This window comes from Herpailurus yagouaroundi, unplaced genomic scaffold, assembly GCF_014898765.1.
Source record: "Herpailurus yagouaroundi ecotype Mexico unplaced genomic scaffold, PumYag 195, whole genome shotgun sequence".
In the NCBI taxonomy this organism is placed as follows: Eukaryota; Metazoa; Chordata; class Mammalia; order Carnivora; family Felidae; genus Herpailurus; species Herpailurus yagouaroundi.
The window spans coordinates 5862765-5877396 of record NW_024412426.1 but is presented as its reverse complement, the minus strand read 5'-3'; the positions used below and the strand labels follow the sequence as shown (position 1 = coordinate 5877396).

The following is a 14632-nucleotide window of genomic DNA, read 5'->3' as shown; positions in this document are numbered from 1 at the left end:
GGAGGAGAGAAGTGAGGTCTTCTCCCTCCCGGCCTTGACTTCTTTCCTGTGCTACCAGATGCCAAGTGTCACCACGTCTTGTTCCGTTTCCAAATTAAACAGCTTGGAGCATCAGAGAAATTTTTGAAGTGGCTCATTCGTTTTTAAAGTAGGGAAGGTTGTAATGCATGTCCTGTGAAAGAATTTCTATAATATATGCGTTTACTCCATAGTATCCATGGTTTGAAAATCAGACAAAATATTGCCCCACGAAGTTTGTGACATGGAAACTTCCAGGGAAACCATAAATACCAAGTTTCAACACGTTCAAAGGATTTGTAAACTCTCTGCCTGTAGAAAGTTAATTTTGGAAACTTTGAATTCATATATACGAAGGTGGTGCTAAAAAGTAGAATAGGGGTTATACCAAAAGGGCCCTATTTTGTCAAAAACAGACAGGCATTCTGTTGATGAGCAAAATGCCCATCGCAGAGTCAGCTGAGAGTACCCGACAGGAATTTTGTCATTTTCTTTGAGTCTTTACCCTTTTGTCTCTCATCATGAGATTTCTTGATCGTTAGCTTCCCTGCCACTACTAGAAGTCTCTAGAAGTGTCCAGTAGACTGAATAGCTTGCCATTGAGTCCCAACTCGATTCAGCGCGGGGAAGATGGAAAAAGACGAAGTGGAATCAGGGTACATATGGCCTGAGCATATCCAAGCTGCGCTGGAGGCACTGGTGGGCTCCACAGGGGGAGGAAGGGCCTCATCGTCATCCCCTCTCCCACTTAGCTACCTGACTGCCTTCCCCGAGGTCTCCTTCTGTTCTCCATTCCCTGTGAACTCTTCCTCTGCTCCCCCCTGCTCCTTTTCAACCTGAGAAGCTATTCTGTCCATCTTGTCTGACATGAAAGATTGTTCTGTTCTGAGCTCCTTGGAGACCCATCAAAAGCTGAGCCTCAGTAATGTGATGACAAGAAGGCTCATTGGTCACCAGATGTTATTGGCCCAGAAGGACACAAAGAGCACATGTCCGAGCCAGTGTGGTGCAGAGTGAGGGATTGGGCCATTAGGGCCTCGCATAGACTTGGTGAGTGCTCAGGGTGATTAAACTCTCTACAGTGTGTCCAAACATAGTGGATTTCCTCAATGCCCAGTTGCACGCCAGAACATTCTTTGCTGGAACACGGTCAGTCCAAAAAGGACTTCTGTTCCCATTGATATTCAAAGATAGCAAGATGACTCATATTTTTCACTTCCTTTCCCCTAGCACCAATATAGCCAGCCTTATCTGGCCCATTTCCCATCATTGCCATTGGTAGATGATTAGGGAGAAAAAAGTTCTCTGTTCTGCTTCAGGCCTGGTCATAAGATTCAGACCCTCATTTCGGGAGAAGAGTGGGAACATGCATAGCTTTTGTTGTTGTTTTAAACAAAGACTTTGACAAATAAATCTGAAGTTGTGTATTCTGTTTTTCTCCTATCTAAACCTTCCTGCCTTCTTTCCATGGCTTCTGGACTTAGCGTAATGTATGTGTTAGTCTGTAATCCATAGTTTTGATTTGGTCAGTGAAATGCCTTTTCTTTGCCCTGGGATCAAGACGCTCACAGTAAGTTCAGGCAGCTGTGAGGTAAGGGTGGGAGGGTATTCTCCAGGCTTCTCTAAGAAACGTCTTCATGACCCATTGCTTTTGGTCACTAAATGTTACCTTGACATTTTAATGCCTGTATTTTTTTTCAGAGAGCACTAGTTTTATGGCTTGCAGTAGCCTCTCTTGCCCGCCCCGTGGGTTTAGCTCTCTATCCTAGAGTAGCTAATTATAAAAGGTTAGGTTCTCACTAGCCACATAACGAGGTGTTTTATCTTGCTGCTTTTCTGAATAAGTTATCCTTTCGAGCAGGGCCGAGGAAATGACTTCTAGGCAAGACTGAGCAAGCCATCAACCCGCTGCGTGATTGGGGTTAGGGACGGGGGCCCCCAGAGCCGGGGGGGGGGGGGGGTGAATCTTCAAGGCAACCGGACTCTTTGATCGATTTCCAGAGGAGCTTTCTTTGTCTTGTCTCCTAACGGCCCCTTATCAGATGATAGAGTGTCTTTAGGGCCGTGTCTTACAGGCTAGTGAGTTGGGAATGATCATGATGGTGGAGGCAGAGGGGGTGGTGATGACAGTGGCGACAGTGACAATATTACAGCAATAGTAACCTGTATTTAATCATGTGACTGCACCACTTGAGGCACCTTACAACTACTGAAGTAGCTTTCACAGTAATCCTACGAGAGAGGTCCCGCTCATTCCCTTGTGGGACCAAGAGAGTCTGAAGTAGTAGACGAAGGAATGTGTCCACGCCCCCCAGCCAGGAAGTGTGAAGGCTGGGGGTTCGGCAGATGAAGCCTGACCCGAGCCTCTGCTCTTCTGTGTGATTCCGCCTATCTGTCAAAACCTTGATGGGGAGTCTGTCCTCGTATCTTCTATGTTCGTATCTTCAGCACCCAGCTCAGTAATGCTCATCAAGCATTATGTTATTATAGAAGGTCATTATCAAGCCGCTCTAGGTTGTATGTCATGGTATCAGTGACACTAGAGTATCGTGGAGGCAAAGAGCCACCAGTTAACCATGAGAAGCTCAAGGTGCGGGCTGTATATTTTGACTAGGAGTTTGAGGATTCACATGCCCTTTTCTTTTTCCTTATTACTGGGGGCTTGAGTTTGTCCCTTTTAAATCCATGGTGCACTTTATTTAACTGTTTTTGGAGAAGAGCACCCAATAAGGATGGCAAGTGTTGTAGCTACACAACGTTTAGAAATTGTGGAACTGCCTTGTAAAAGTAAAGTAAGGAAAGACATACGGCTGAATTTTTACTGTTTCACCTCCGATGGTTGCTCAGTCCTTGATGACTTCTCAGGGGTGCTCCTTGCCTGGTGGCGAGCTCCCAGAGTGGGGGCCATGTGCTGAGGCCATGAGGACATTGCTGACTCCATGATGCTTCTGCCCTGGCTGGTCCAGAGGGAAGGGAGTGGCTTGACTGAGCAGGCCCTGGAAGAGGCACTAGTCTGCTTGAACACCGATGACCCACCACCTTAATTCCCTTCTGTTGAAGCCGCTTCTGTGTCCTCAAAGAATTTATACATAGGCAGTCTCATTTAACATTCAAGGTATTTTCGGTGAAGAACTTTCACTCTAAATAGGACTGTCAACGATGAGCACCGGGTTGTATGAAAGTGTTGAGTCACTACATTATACACCTGAAGCTGCTATTACACTGTTTGTTAACTTACTGGACTTTAAATAAAAACTTAAAGGGGTGCCTGGGTGGCTCAGTTGGTTAAAGTATCGGACTCTCAGCTCAGGCTACGATCTCACAGTTTGTGAGTTCGAGCCCCACATCAGGCTCTGCGCTGACAGTGCGGAGCCTGCTTGGGACTCTCTCTCTCTCTCCCTCTCTCTCTGCCCCTCCCCTGCTTACACACTCTCTGGCTCTCTCAAAATAAATAAATAAACATTAAAAACAAAGTAAGTAAAAACTTCGAAAAGAAAAGCCGAGAAGCAACCCAGTTATCCAGGAGAAGACCCTAAACGTTTAAGAATTGATAGTATTTCTGAAAATGGGTGTGAAGGTAGAGCTAAAAACAGAAGGACCACCTGAATAAAAACTCAAATCAACCAACCCACCAACATGACTGGTGTTCAGAGATTGTGCTTTGATACCTGAAAGTTTACACATAAATTCTCTCGATAATGACCACGATTCTGCGAGGTAGCAGGAGAGTGTGATTATTCTCATTTCATTAATTTAATAATAACAAGTAGTCTTCATGAAGAGCACAGAATGTGCCAGTGCAGGGGCTCCTGGATGGCTCAGTCAGTTAAGCGTCCGGACCTTGGTTTCGGCTCAGGTCATGATCTTGTGGTTCGTGAGTTTGAGCCCCACTCGAACTCCGTGCTGACAGTGTGGAGCCTGCTTGGGATTCTCTCTCTTTTCCTCTCTCTCTGCCCCTCTCCTGCTTGCTCTCTCTCTCAAAATAAGTAAACTTAAACAAAAAATAAATGCTTTACGTGCACTTCATCATTTGATCCCATGAGGTGGGTACTATTTATCATCCCATTTCATTGCTGAGGAAACGTTGCTGACGTGGGCAAGGCCACACTGTCATTGGAGGAAAGCATCAGTATTCTTATTTTACAGAGGAAGAAATGGAGGCCCAGAGATGTCTGAAACCCTACCCCCCTGAGTTCTGGTGGAGGGGAGAACCCCGGTCGGGTATAACTCTGGCCTCGGGTTTTCTCTGGCACGTGGCAACCAGCATCTCCTGCTGGCGTATGGTCTTTGATTGGAAGAACCTAGAGGGGCCAAGCCTTTGCTTTCTCTTGTACCTACAAATGGGCAGTGAGCAAATGCTTCCTGGATGGGGGAATGGGGATGCACCCAGGGGCCACTCCTCACCCGGGACCTTGTGCTTTTTCTCTTTTCTTGCAGAAGGTGGACGTGCCCATAATGCTGAGGCTCCTCAGGGAGCAGAGGATGTTCATGATCCAGACCATCGCCCAGTACAAGTTTGTCTACCAAGTCCTCATCCAGTTCCTCCAAAACTCCAGACTCATTTAGCCCCCGACCCAGCTACTGGAAGAGGGACCCAGCTCCATCTTGCAGATGGGGACGCACCTCCAGACAACATCTGCCCCCCCGAGCCGGGCGCGGGTGGCCAGAGCAGGCAGGTCATGGGCTCCCCGAAGGCGGGAGCCAAGACTGTTCCCCAACAACCTATATTATTTTATATGAGATAATTTATTTTTTTTTCCCTTTTGGATAACTTTTGTGAATCATCGTAACGCGTAATGTTTTCACGATAATATAGTCCTTCTCGTTTGAACCACATTTCGACTGATCTGCATTGTAAATATGGCAGCAGGGAAGGTTGCCCGGTGGATTGTTTTGGGGACAGAGGCATAAGGGAACACATCTCTAGTGAAGCTGTGGCCAGATTAGAAACCAAGCCTGAAATTCATCAGCCTGATTGCTCACGTTCAAATCAGAGATGGCAAGAAAATGAATTCATCCTAAAATATAAAGATAAGGGCCAAGGCCCTTCCCTGAAGGAAACACACGCGCGTGTGCGCGCGCACACACACACACACACACACACACCACTATTCCCTTATATTATTCCCTTATATTTTGGGGCTTCTGAACCTTGATGGCCAGTGGCCTTCCTTCTTCCTTTCTGCCCTCATCCTCCACTGTCTCTTTTTTCCCCAAGTTTGAGTCAAAGACAGGAGCAGCTAGAGGAAATGCTGCCTTTCACCAGATGGCCCTCACCCAGGTGAACGAGGAGCTCTCTGTTGTGTCTCCTCAACACTCCTTCCTTTGAACTCTGGAGCCTGTGTTGCCCTGCCGGGGACCACGACCTCAGTATTTGCTACTGCTCCCTGTTTGCTCAGTGGGCCCCAGTCTGGTGGTCTTTGAGGCTCTGGGCCAGGCCATCTGTGCAGCTAGGCCTCTTGCCGGACTGAGAGGAGATGATGGACCAGAGTAGGAAGAGAAAGGAGACAGGCAAGCCCTTGATATTGTTTCTTATTTAAATAGGATGTGTGTGCTGGCCGGGGGCCTGCAGGTCGAGGCGGTGGGTACATTCTGTCTTTCCATCAGTCCCCAAGTCACTGGAAACGTTATCATGGGAACAGTTGGGAAAGCTGATTTATGGGAGCTGTTTGGCACCTAGGTAGCAGGGCCCTGGCCAGGAACCACACCGAGTGTGACCCCCCTCTCTGACTGTGCTGCTGTCGCCCCAGCCTTTGGCCTGCAGGAGCAGAACTAAGCCCACTCAGGACCCTGTGGTCCAAATTTGGCTACTTGATGAAAGATGCTGGGATTCGTCTCACACAAAGCCTGTTCACTACTCTCCCGTTTTCCATACGCCCCGCTCTCCAGTTGCTTTGCAGTTTCCTTCTGTTTGTCTCTTCCTGAGCCTACGTCAGTCACCGTCCTGAATTTTTTAGGTCAGTACACAGCAAACTGTATTCCACACGTTTCTCCTCTAGCAGAATTTTAGGAAGTTTTCCTCTCTACTGTCTAGTTCTTGAATGCAACGTTTAAACGGTGGTTCTGTTCTTAGATTTGACATTCGTGGCTGTTCCACTGTGCCTTCCTCCACTGCTGACTTTTTGTTTTGCTTTGTTTTTCCTGAGCTGAGAATGCGAAGAAAGAGTGGTATCATATCAACCAGAAAGAGCATGCCTGTGTGATGTCCGGTGACCACACCCCAATAGAGGGGTGCGGAAGCAGATTCCCGATGAACTCGTTCAGAATGGGAATCAACTCAGTTTCACATCTGGCCAGGTGTGGTGGTGGTGGTGGTGGTTCTCTCGTTTAGACTGAGAGTCATGGTGAGAGAGGGCCCCCTCTTGTTGTCCAGAGTCTGAAGAAACAGTGAAGGAGGGTAACTTCAGTTGAGCTCTGTAGATTCTAGAATTTCGGTGTATGTTCTGGAAAAGAAAACCATGAGTATGACCTATATTTTCAGTGGAACAGAGCTCATCATCCTCACCAGGAGATGCTCGGAACTTACACTGTTAACAGGCAAAGACGTTATCTGTTGCCTTTCCTTAGACACTTCCCATCCTTGGGCTAGTCTACTGTTAGGGGTGTTTTCACAGTTGGTCTGCGGTTCCTGGCTTATTTGACAAACACCATCGGCAGTTCTCTTTTGCCTCTTAGGCCCCAGCGTGGGCTCTGTTAAGACTGAGTCTCACGTGAGCAGCATATAGATCTGTGTCTCTTGGAGCTCATCACACGGGCGGTGCCTTTCAACCCACCCGCCACGGGAGTAGTTGCTAATGCACAAAATGCAGGGCAGAAGGAGGTTTGCTGTCCAATTTCCTAGCCAAAGTTTATATCGAAGCCCAAAGGAAACCACTTAAAAGTTACTCCACATATTTCACTTTTAAAAACAAATGTTTTGGGGGCGCCTGGGTGGCGCAGTCGGTTAAGCGTCCGACTTCAGCCAGGTCACGATCTCGTGGTCCGTGAGTTCGAGCCCCGCGTCGGGCTCTGGGCTGATGGCTCGGAGCCTGGAGCCTGTTTCCGATTCTGTGTCTCCCTCTCTCTCTGCCCCTCCCCCGTTCATGCTCTGTCTCTCTCTGTCCCAAAAATAAATAAACGTTGAAAAAAAAAATTAAAAAAAAAATGTTTTGGGTTCTGTAGCACATTTTGCATTCCTTTTCTCATCTCCAGCGAATGCCAGCACAGCTCCTGTGAAATTAGCAGCAGGCAGTGAAAGTCCTTCTAGTGGCATCTGCACAATAATTGCCCAGAGATGCTTTATATCTGGGAAGCAAGCCAAGGAATAAACCTTGAAGCAAAGTGTATTAAATTAGTTATCTAGTTAGAGCTTTTGGAATGAGTTCCTGATGATGTATCAAGTCTGAAGCTGGAGCTGTCGGGGTCTATTTTTTTCTGTTTGGATTTGAAGAGAGAAAATTAAAAATGGAGGGTGGAAAAAGGAGATGCCATCTCACAGCAAAGCCATTCAACACTTTGGGGCCTCTGGTTTTGAAGTCTTCCAGTTGAAACGTTTTGTTTCTTTGATCCGTACTCATTTGGGCACGTGGGCCCTGTGTTGGGTCTGCCCTTGTTTAATGTGGTCCCTGGATGGTGGGGGCTGAGTCTGATGTCTTCATCCTTAAGCTGAGCTGAGCCTGCCGGCAAAACTTAGCCACAGCCTGCTGAGCTTATCGGTTCCTGTGGGCTCTAAAGAGACACCACCTTTGGTAGCATTTACATGTACACACACCTGTTTCCCTGGACAGGAGGTAAAGGAGGATTTGGCTGCACTGGAGAGGGATGCCAAACGTTGATGTCTTCATAGCAGAGGAGAGAGGACTGTGCTTCTCTTCACAGTTAGAGGGGGAACGGTAAGATCAGGAAAGGTGAAAACATCTCCACATGGAATAATTTGAGGAATACGCTTCTAAGGAGCTTACATTGAGAGAATTTAACTTTTGCAATCTTTGTGATCCTAGATTGACAAAAAGAACTAATTGTTTTCCATTACTAATCTCTCACTGTTTGCCTAAGACTCACCTGGCCATCTCTGGCCCCTTCATCATCCTTCAGCCTGGTTAGAGGGGTTTTGTGGGCTCTGTTGGGTTCTGGTGGGACTTGACCCCTGGCTCCCCCCGTACTCATTTAACTTTTATTTTGCTTGCTGTTAGCTCTTGAGGTTCAGTTATAAACTCCAGGGGCTTTGGGAGATGAGCATTTTTATCCAGCTGCCTAGTTTTCTCATCTTTCCAGCTTAAATACAGGTTGACCATATGAAATTGACAATAGCTAGACCATTTTTTGTTACAATGACAGACAAGTCACATAAAATCAACCTAATATGCACAATATTTTTCTTCTCCCAATACAGGATGGGTCCCAACACACCACATGTCATTTCTTCAAATAAGTGCTAACGAACCTGAAAGCATGTGAAATGGGCAGCTTGGCTCTTTTTGTGAACCTGCTGCCTTGTTGTAATGAGCTTTGCCTCACTCAGTGAATGGGTCACGTCCTGGGGCTGGGAAGGCAGAGATGTTAGTACACCTAGATGTTAGTTCATTCTCATAGACAGGGCTGGCCATTGGGCATATCACTGTGGGTTTTCAGCCGCCATCTTTTTTGATGTACGATCTGTGTTCGCAGACCTCAGCCCAGTGGTTATGGAACATGGTGTGTGGGCCTGAAGGTGTCCTCAGCCAGAAAGCAGAGGGTGCTTTCTAATCTCACTCCTCTACTTCCAGTGGGGCGAAGGTATAGCTATTGACTTCCTTTTTGGGGAGATGTGCCAATCACTTTGAAGTAGGGGGAGTTGGGGTATTCTTTGTGCCAGGTTGCTGAGACACAAGGGATGGGATCGGGTCAGACCCAGGTTAGTGTTCATCTGTTCTGCATTCCTCCTCCATTTTGGCAATAACTGTTGGGGTCCTAGAAGCGGAAATTTCCAGAAGTACCAAGTGATCACTGTTGGGATCTTTAGGTGGCACTATATGGGGAATCCAGCTTCCTCACACTTTACCAAAGACTCTTCTGCTGCTCTGTTTCATTGTATTCCTGTGTAGTTTATCAGACACTCATCATACTCTTATTTAGTGATTCCTTTTCATGAACAAAGTAACGACTCATCCAGTACTGCTTCCAGATGGAGAAACTGGGGTTTTCCATGGACACTGCACAAATTTTCCAGTGGCCTACAGCTTTACGGATGACAAATTAGTTGGCCCTATAGAATGGAAATCTCTGAGATGTTAAAATGTTTGACACTTCCCTTAGATGCTGTGGAAGAAAAAAAAAAAAAGGTTCTTGTCTTTGCCTCAACTTCTGAGACATCTGGGGGCAAAAGACCTTAGTGATGCATCTTTTGAAAGTAACAGCATCATTCCTGGGAGGGAAGTGAGGGTATGTCCAATCAAATTCTGCTAATCCAAATGTGTCGTCCCAAAAGTCACTGTAATTCATAGGGTCCTATAAAACTCAGTAGCCACCTTGCCCAATACCCAGTCTTTCTCCTGCCTGTGCTCACATTGTGCATTTGGGTCATAAACTCAGGTGGGTGAGCATTTTTATTCTGCTGACTACCTTTCTTATCTCCTAGCTTAACATAGCTGCATCTTTTTCTGCAGGGTCAAAATAAGTGTTCTCTATGAAAATGTCCATGAGCCTGGCATTGAGTATCTGGCATCAATCGATTTCATAAGACCGGGTCATTTATCGTCGTTTGGTGCAGGAAGAGGGGGAGGATGTGTATCAGTTCTGACTGCTCAGAGCTTGGGTCAGCCCTTCTATTTTAAAAAAAAATTCAAGGACATTTTGTTACAAGGCAGGAAGGCGAGAGCTGACGTGCAGCCTGGCTGTGACGAGCCTCTGCGTAGAAAGTCACGGTTTCTTCTGTTGTGCTTTGGGACATCAGGATCATTCTTTTTAAAAAAATGCCATAAGCTTGGCCAGAGGAGTTATAAATAGGAAGAGAAAGAGGAGGATGTTTTAGATCAGCCCTCTGGTTGGTGTTAAAAAAATTTATTGGTTCACAAATAATTTTCTCAACTCTGGAACATCTGCTTTCTTCTTCTCTGCCTGTAAGGCTGGAGGGATGGAAATGACTTGGGGGCACCCCCAGGAAAGCCTGGGCTGTGATGTTGGGGTCTATTTCCGCCTTGCTCGTGGTTTCAAACTGCCCTCAGTGCCGTGGTAGAGCTTGATGAAGGTCATGGATTCTGACGTGTGCCTGGGCGTGCCACTCTAAAGTGTCGTCTTCTCTCACGTGCTGGCAGCCCCACCTTCCCATGCAGCCTTAGCAGAGACTTCTGCTCATCCACTGAGCCCCCCTGAGTTAGCAGTCAGGGCTCCGGGCATGTCAGTTCCTCTCCCCTGCGATCAGAGGGGGTTCCCGTTTATAGCACATCACGTTTATAATCAGGGCACAGAAACAGGGAGGGTGTCCGTACAGCAATGGCAGTGGTTCTTTGTCTCATCGTGGGGCATGCGCAGGACTGTTTTGTGATGTCACCCTCTTCATTCCAAGAGAACCTCACTCATGTAGGGCTGTGCTGACTTCTCCTTACTGTTCGTTTGTTTGATGGACCCGCTGTCACTTTTCTTTCCCTACTCTACCCTTTGAGTACAACCACTACAAAAATAGTTCAGTCCGGTCGTGGAGAACCGCTCTCTTAAGCCTCTCTAAATTATGTAATTAGGAAATCTTCATTTTAATTTCAAACCGCTTATAGAGTTTGAAAGAATAAGATCTGGCAAATGGAAAGAACCAGAGAGAAAACAGCTAGAAAATTGTCAGCAACCAAGAAGCTGCCCTCCCCCACCTCTTTCCCCCCCTTGGTGGTAGACATGATCACTCAGTACTAGAAGAAGTGAAAGAGAAGATGGCTTCGATGATCGGTCCCGTTTGAAGCAGTGATCAATGGTCATAGAGCAGGTACTGCCGATTTCTTTCGAGGTGGACTTCCACCCATTCCCAGTGGCCGCGTTTGGCAGAGCGACGTGTGTGGTCAGATGAATACGTGTCAGGCTTCCCCCTCCCGACCCAGGGTCCCTTCATCATGGCCTCTTCACACAGACCGGCCGAATCTGGTGAAATAGGGACAAGGGCTGGGCTGGCCAGGACCCCCTGGACAGGTCGTGTTGTGATCAGTTCTCAGTTACCTGGGGAGGGGCAGGGTCCACTCTTCATCCACTCAGTCCCTTCCCCGATCGTTTCTCCCCAACCCCCTCCTTCAGGGAAACCCAGATGCCTTCCCCCCTGACAAAAAGGTGCCCGGGAGAAAGCTGAAAAGATTGGGTTGGGGTCTTTTTGTGCCTTGAAGGGGAGACCTGCTTTTGCTCAAATCTCAGGAGTCCTGCTTTGAGTCAGGGAGGCTGTCAGAGCCTCCTGGCTCGGGGATGCCTGGCCATGTGTGTGTTTCTCAGGGGCCTTGCACCTCCCTCAGCGACAGTGTTAGCTAATAAATGCCTTCAGCAGGGAGCCAAAAGCTGTAATTCAGCGCCTCTGTTTTTTGTTTGTCTGTTTGTTTGTTTTCCCATGTGAACACTGTAAAAATGTTAACTGCCATTTCCTTTGACTCAACTTTCTTGCCGTTTGAAATCTCAAAAGTCTATCCACCATATCCTTTTAAAAGTGAGGTTACTCTTCATCAGAGATGATTTCCGGTGTATGTCCTTTGTTCCTTCAGCGGTCAGCCGACTTGGCGTGAGGATGCTTACGTGGAAAAACACGAAAATGGTTTACATATGCAGATGACTATTTAAACGTATAACCTTAGGTAACTCGCGTTACATCGACTAACAGGCCAATTAAGTTTGTTTCACTGGACTTACTGTTGGGTTCCTTAATTCAGTATTTTGATGCTTTCCTTCCTTGTCTGTGTTTTATAAAACATTGTGAATGGTGGTGCCATTCAAAACAATTGGCATTCAGTAGGTTTCATTTTGAAACAACGTACAGACAAGTCCCCGGCTCAGACCCCCAAGCTCTTGGGTCAGCCCACGGAAGCCTTCGGACTTCTACCCGAGCTGAAAGGTGGGGATGTGTCCGCCAGATGCGGCTGGCTGTTGTGAGCTGACCTGGAAAGGTAACCAGCTGTGTTTTGCTGTGAGACACGCATTCCAGGTCGGGCCTGGGGATCCCGAGAACGCGTATCTTCTCCCCTTGGAAGCCACTTGCTGCCTGGCAACATTCAAGTCCAGACTCTTGACTACAATGGTTGCAAGGGAGAGAGGGAGAAGTTTCTCGGACATTCCCTACATCAGGGGGCGATTTCTTAATATTCGTGTCAACTCTCATTTGGAAGAGACTCCCTCTCAATTTAATAATATTAAAAGCCTTAAGTAAGACTATGCATGTTCTTCTATATTGCTTTTTTTTTATATCAGTAAATAAGCTGATGCTTGCCGGTTTTGTGCACAATTATGAGGTGTATAAAACTGACTTTTGACAGTATTTTTTGCACTGTTTCCTATCTGTTTTTATAAAGTCTTTAGAGAATGGTCCTAGTTGTGTATTGTTGATGTTCTCACAGCCCTTGTGATTGCTGTAAAATGTTTCGTATGTGCCTTTACAAATGTGAGATCTTTATTCTAACCTTTTTTTGTAAAAGATATCTATTGACTTACATATACAATAAACCCTTTTTTTTTTTTTCCAGAGAAAACAGTTGAATCTTCTGTCTTCTGTGCGGTGTATGTTTACATCAGTTGAAAGCATCTACATCCTTTACTTGTAGGATTATTTTCCCAGGCAAAACTGCCTAGGAAAATCTGCATTTTCACTCTGTTAAAGCCCATTTACTTCTACCCACTTTTCATTCCTCTATAACCCGATCGTTTGAAATTTCCAAAGTTGTCCTTATTATAAAAAAAAACAAACGAACCTGACAAGGGTGATCACTAGGCAGATGTAGTGAAGACTACATTAGAAAGAGATCTTTCTCACAAATGCCACGATAACCCTTACCAAGCACCAAGACCCAGCCCGCAGCTGTCACTTCCTCAGACCCCAAGCCGCCGACTTGGAAACCGCAGGCCCTGGGCTGCTCTGGGACACCCCCATCCTTGGTTTGTCCTTCAGTGTCATCAGCAGCTCCTGTCTAGGTTTAAAGAAGGCTGCCTGGCCCTTATTTCAGCCCCTCAGCTGCCATCGACACACACAGTGAGAACCCCCGGGGAAGAGGGTGGATGCTTTACGGACCTTTGATAAGTAACGGGACAACATACGCGCTTCTGTGTTACTCATTTACTACCCTGTCACTACACAAGGAGCCTGGACCCGCTGAGGTCCCGGCTTATGTCACACCGCAAAAATGAGACTACGGTGCGCCACTCTGGGGTGAAAAGGGGATGGCGAGCAAATGGGAAGAAAAGAGGAACAAGCAGTAATTTGTTTCCTCTTCCGCGGATGAGTAAACGGACTCAGCTCATTTTCTTTGGATAACGAACAGAAAAAGCGGTCTTACCGTACAATGTGGAGATAAAACAGTAACCCCTAGTAGACCTGTTTATCTCCAGGCTGTGCACGGAGCTGGAGAAGGACATTTTTTTAAAAGAGAAGAAACCCCAAGAGCAAAAGATGAATATAAGGAAACCCTACACAGATCTGCGATGAAAGGACAAATAGCAGGATCAAACAGGTCTATTTTGTGATTTTTACCTCTTACTTCCCTTAATAAAAATAAATGGGGAAATGCCGTCTGACTTACATGTTAAGAAACACAATGGAAGAAAAGGGCTCATTCATAACTGCTATCGAAAACATAACATCTAAGAATTAAGATCAATGTGTAGGACCTGTCTAAACAAAGCCTACCCGTGTTGAGACAAAGCAGATGGATTAATAAACTTCCCATGTTCTTGGGTAGAGAGACTCATGTTATGGAGAGGTCAGTTCACTCCAATGCAGTTCTAATATCGAAGAGCACTTTGTGAGGGAGGAGGGAAGGCCAAGAGAGGGCTTGGCCAAAGGATTCTCAAGTACTTCGGAGGGCTAAATGTGGGAGAATGGTCAGAAAAATTCAAGAGAACACAGAAGATTAGCCCTAATAGATACTAAAAGTGTGGCGATGCCACAATAATTAAGAATACAGAAATAAACCTAAATCTTAAGGGAATGATAATGGGACCATTTCAGATCAGCAGAGGAAAATAAATCAATAAATCATGCGGCCGTAAGTGGCTAGCAATTTTGAATATTAAAAATTTTAAAGAGTACAACTGGATCTCTACTAAATAAAGTAATTCCAGGTAGAGCAAAGACTTAAAAAAAATTGTTTTATTTCTTTTCTTCATTTAAAGGATGAGAACAATCCTTTCTCTATAGCAAGTGTCATGAAAATAATGGACAACTAGAGAGAGAAAATATTTTCAGGACATGGCAAAGAGCTAATATCCCAAAATACACTGAGCTCTTATAAATTATTATGAGACATAAACAGGATAGACAATGGCCATGAATGCTGACTCACAGATGAAACATACAGATTCCTCGGTTTTGGAGAAAGTGCCCGACCTCATTAATAAATGCATAAAAAAGTATTTCACATAGTAGACTGGCCAAAAAAAAAAAAAAAAATCAAATAGTATAGTACAGTGCCGTTATGATGGTAGAGGA

The 14632-nt window shown here is 46.0% G+C and overlaps 1 protein-coding gene across 2 annotated transcripts in view; it reads left to right on the top strand.

The window, feature by feature from the left end:
- Positions 1-4854, top strand: part of PTPN14 (protein tyrosine phosphatase non-receptor type 14) — a 172778-nt gene extending 167924 nt beyond the window's left edge. For both annotated transcript variants that reach the window (XM_040446456.1, XM_040446457.1), the window contains exon 19: positions 4456-4854. In XM_040446456.1, coding sequence (XP_040302390.1) covers positions 4456-4584 — 129 coding nt within the window. In that variant the 3' untranslated portion in view covers positions 4585-4854. The remainder of the gene's footprint in view (positions 1-4455) is intronic.
- Positions 4855-14632: the final 9778 nt, after the last annotated feature.